Source organism: Chaetodon auriga, chromosome 19, assembly GCF_051107435.1.
Source record: "Chaetodon auriga isolate fChaAug3 chromosome 19, fChaAug3.hap1, whole genome shotgun sequence".
Lineage (NCBI taxonomy): Eukaryota > Metazoa > Chordata > Actinopteri > Chaetodontiformes > Chaetodontidae > Chaetodon > Chaetodon auriga.
In genome coordinates, this window is record NC_135092.1 from 5,597,863 (window position 1) to 5,601,158 (window position 3,296).

The 3,296-nt window shown below is 42.1% G+C and overlaps 1 protein-coding gene across 1 annotated transcript; it reads right to left on the reverse strand.

Moving 5' to 3' along the window:
- Nucleotides 1–974: 974 nt before the first annotated feature.
- Nucleotides 975–1,594, reverse strand: pmchl (pro-melanin-concentrating hormone, like). The gene has a single exon (XM_076758321.1). The coding sequence runs from the start codon at nucleotides 1,535–1,537 to the stop codon at nucleotides 1,139–1,141; it is 399 nt and encodes a 132-aa protein (XP_076614436.1). The 5' UTR covers nucleotides 1,538–1,594; the 3' UTR covers nucleotides 975–1,138.
- Between the last annotated feature and the right edge of the window lie 1,702 nt (nucleotides 1,595–3,296).

The following is a 3,296-nucleotide window of genomic DNA, read 5'->3' on the forward strand; positions in this document are numbered from 1 at the left end:
CCTCATTAAAAACAGTGAATTACTGTACATTGTATGAGCAAAATTAGTTCCACAACTGGACCTCATATGTCGTAAACAATGATGGAAGCTGGACAAAAAAGAGAAGATGTGCAAGAATTTGTCATCAAATTTCATTGACACTTCTTAGAGCTAAAAATAAACGTGAACCGTTTCTTTAACCCTGATTGCTGAAAAGAAATGCGCTAAAAGCAATCTGTGTTTGATTAGCTGCACTTGTCGAGGCAGGAACCACTGCGACTATAATGGCCCACATCATCTGAACATCAGGAAGCTTGATTCCTATCCTGATTGATTGAAAGGTCATTTCCTATTAAATCCTGCCTCTTCTAGTTGAAGGCAGATGTGTAGGACACATCTGCAAAGCTTAAGAAATCACTTAGTGTCGCCTAATGTTCTGGCATTATTACAATGCACACCTCGGCTCTCTTGGAAGATAAGCCCTTGTATGAATGGAAATACTCTCCCAAGAGTCTGCCTTTATTCTGCAGGCAAGAGGCCACCAACACACCGACAACAGTGGTCATTTAGTGGTAATCAGGATCTAATGTGACAAACTCCTATGTGAAAATCAGACGTGCATATTGAACCAGACCTACAGTAACTCCAGAGGCAGCCAAACTATAGCCGGAACCAACCTGTTACTGTACAAACTACAGTTAAGTGCTACTGCCAGAACGCATGATTTCATGCCTTTTTGGAAATGTGTCACACCCACACCTCTTCTTCTATCTAATGTCTAATTTTGAGTCTTAAAGAAATAGATAGATACCACTTTCATGTCTGCGCATGAGGTATGGAGCTGTAGTAATGGCAGTTTGTGATGTTACATGCTGTAACTATTCCTTTCATCCTCTCAGTTCTTTTTTGCCATCACTTAAGAACAGAAAATTAGACCTCTTCAACATCTCAGAATTAGCAGTAAGAGCTTCACAGTTAGACAGAGATACCAAACATGCACAAGCCATGAGGCAGAATTCAGTGATTTTATTTCTCGGATCTGCAATAATCTAAATATACATACACAGATTTTTGGATTATGTTACATCTCAGTGTGAGGCGGAAAAGGATGCGGCAGTGGTCTTCTGTTGTGGAGCAGTGATGAGCAAAGCAAACTGTCCTAGACTTCCCAGCATGGCCGGTACACCCGTCCCACCATGCACCTCATCGTGTCCCTCCTCAGGATGGGGATGTTCAGATCGTGGCTGGCATCTCTGTGCTCGATGACCTGGCTGTGGTCGTCAGCTCTCCGTTTGTAGAGGGACAGCCCGTTGTGCAGCTCCCGCAGGTCCCTCCACAGGCTCGGATCAGCGACGACAATTACCCTCGGCCCTCTGGTTTTACCCACAGTGGCCAGATCTGCATCGCCGAGGCTGTTTTCGGTCATCTCGTCACTCAGCGGCAAGGTGAAAGCATCCTGCTCCAAGGAGCTGTCTTCAGTCTTGCCCATGGGTAACGCCTCTGATAGCGCATAGCACTGGAACAAGAGTGCTGCAGCGAAGATGAGCGACTGTCTCATGGTGAAGATCTTTCAGCAGGTGCAAAGGCGTTAGCTTCGTGGACGAGTTTCTTTCCAGAGCTCTTGATGGTTGTTGTCACTCAGATCAAATCATCTGCTTTTATATCATTTCACGCAGGACTGGCCACGTTGAATCATTTCTCATCATGGCTTCTCCTGTTGTGTTCAGGAAATCAGCTAAAAGACTGAAAAGGCAATTGTGAGAACTCTCGCAGTGTTCAAGTGTTGTTTTGCCGGAAAGTTAATTAAAATCATATCCGATGTGGTGGCTGATATTAGACTCTTGACAATGAGACAGTGGGAATTCTTTGAACAGATGACAGCAAGTAAAGCATTAATCCAAACTTACTGCCCTTTAAAACAACAAAGATGGATTACCCACCCATGGAGCTATTTGTGGCGTCAGATACTCTGTGATCAAAGCTGTGCTCTCATGTCATTGTTGCAAAGATGTCCAATAAGGGATTTAAGCTTGGATTAGTGCATAAAAACAAGTGATTCCTGAAGTGTTTGTGTGTTCGTGGCAGCAGTTCCTTGCTGACGGGACAAAGATAAAGTTAGGAAGTGTTTCTTTGAGGAGAATAGACAGCTGATCTGCTCCCAAGGCCCTGAGGTTGAAGCTGATTTCATCTCTTGCCGGGCATAATTACAATCACACCTAATTAGGGTTGCCAGATGGGTGCTGCAGGAGCACTGCACACCTGGGCTTGCATAAGATCTATATGAAATGAGTTAATTTGAGTAAAATAAATTATTTATGCAGGTGGCATTTGAGTCAGATCAAACGCGCTGACAAATTAACAAAGTTTTTATTTGTGATTCGGATAATTTCATGGCATTGGCTGTTCCAGCAAAATTTGAAAAAAGCTATTAAATCCTCCAGCTAAGAGCTTTGGGAGAGAGGCTGCGGATAACAAGCTTATGAGCACTAAAATTACACTTAACACAGCTGAACAGAGTAGTTTGACAGAGAATGGATTCAGATTTTACTGACATGTTTCGCAGCACATTCTATAACTTTGATGGCTAGACGTATAATTTGATGTCATTAAACTGTTAAGGTTATTTTAGTCTTGGTAATGTGCAGCTGGGCAGTTCAGATGGGAAGTGCCAGGGACCGTTTCTTATTGAAAATCATGTCTGTGGTTTCTAAAAAGTCTGGTATTTGAGAATCATCTACACCCTGTTTTTATTACCGTCTGAAAGGCCTTGTGTGGTTTTCTGGAGACAAACGGCTTTGTTTAAATGTTATCTTTCATTCCTAGTTGCCAGGTCGTCATACAGTATGTATCGCTGACAGGGTGGGTGGAGCTTGTTTTATCAGTGCTGTACAGTAGGAGTGTTTCAGGATTGAAAAAAAAAAAAAAAAAAATACAGCTTTATCCCTTAAGATGATCAGTTTTTGCCAACACTTCAAATCCACATGGTAAGCCTGCCAGTAACAGGACTAATGAAAAAGATCATATAATGTTGGGAACTAAGACAAGAGTTGGCTGAGAGCAAGTAAAAGATATGGATCAGGATTAGGCACGACAGATAAATTATGGTTGACTGAAAGTTTTGAGAATTATCCACTTAAATAGAACTTACAACTACAATATTTAAATGACATATATCAAACAAAAGCACACGCAGAATAAAGGCCTAACATGGCTAAAATATCCAAATGGGTAAAGGCAACATGTTCGGAGCTCAGAGCTCTTTAAGGAAACTTAAACAGTGACGGTTAAAGGAAAGCAATGGTGCTGCAGGAGATGAA

Excerpts from the sequence above, each read along its gene's own strand:
- pmchl (XM_076758321.1), bottom strand. The coding sequence starts at position 1,537 with ATGAGACAGTCGCTCATCTTCGCTGCAGCACTCTTGTTCCAGTGCTAT.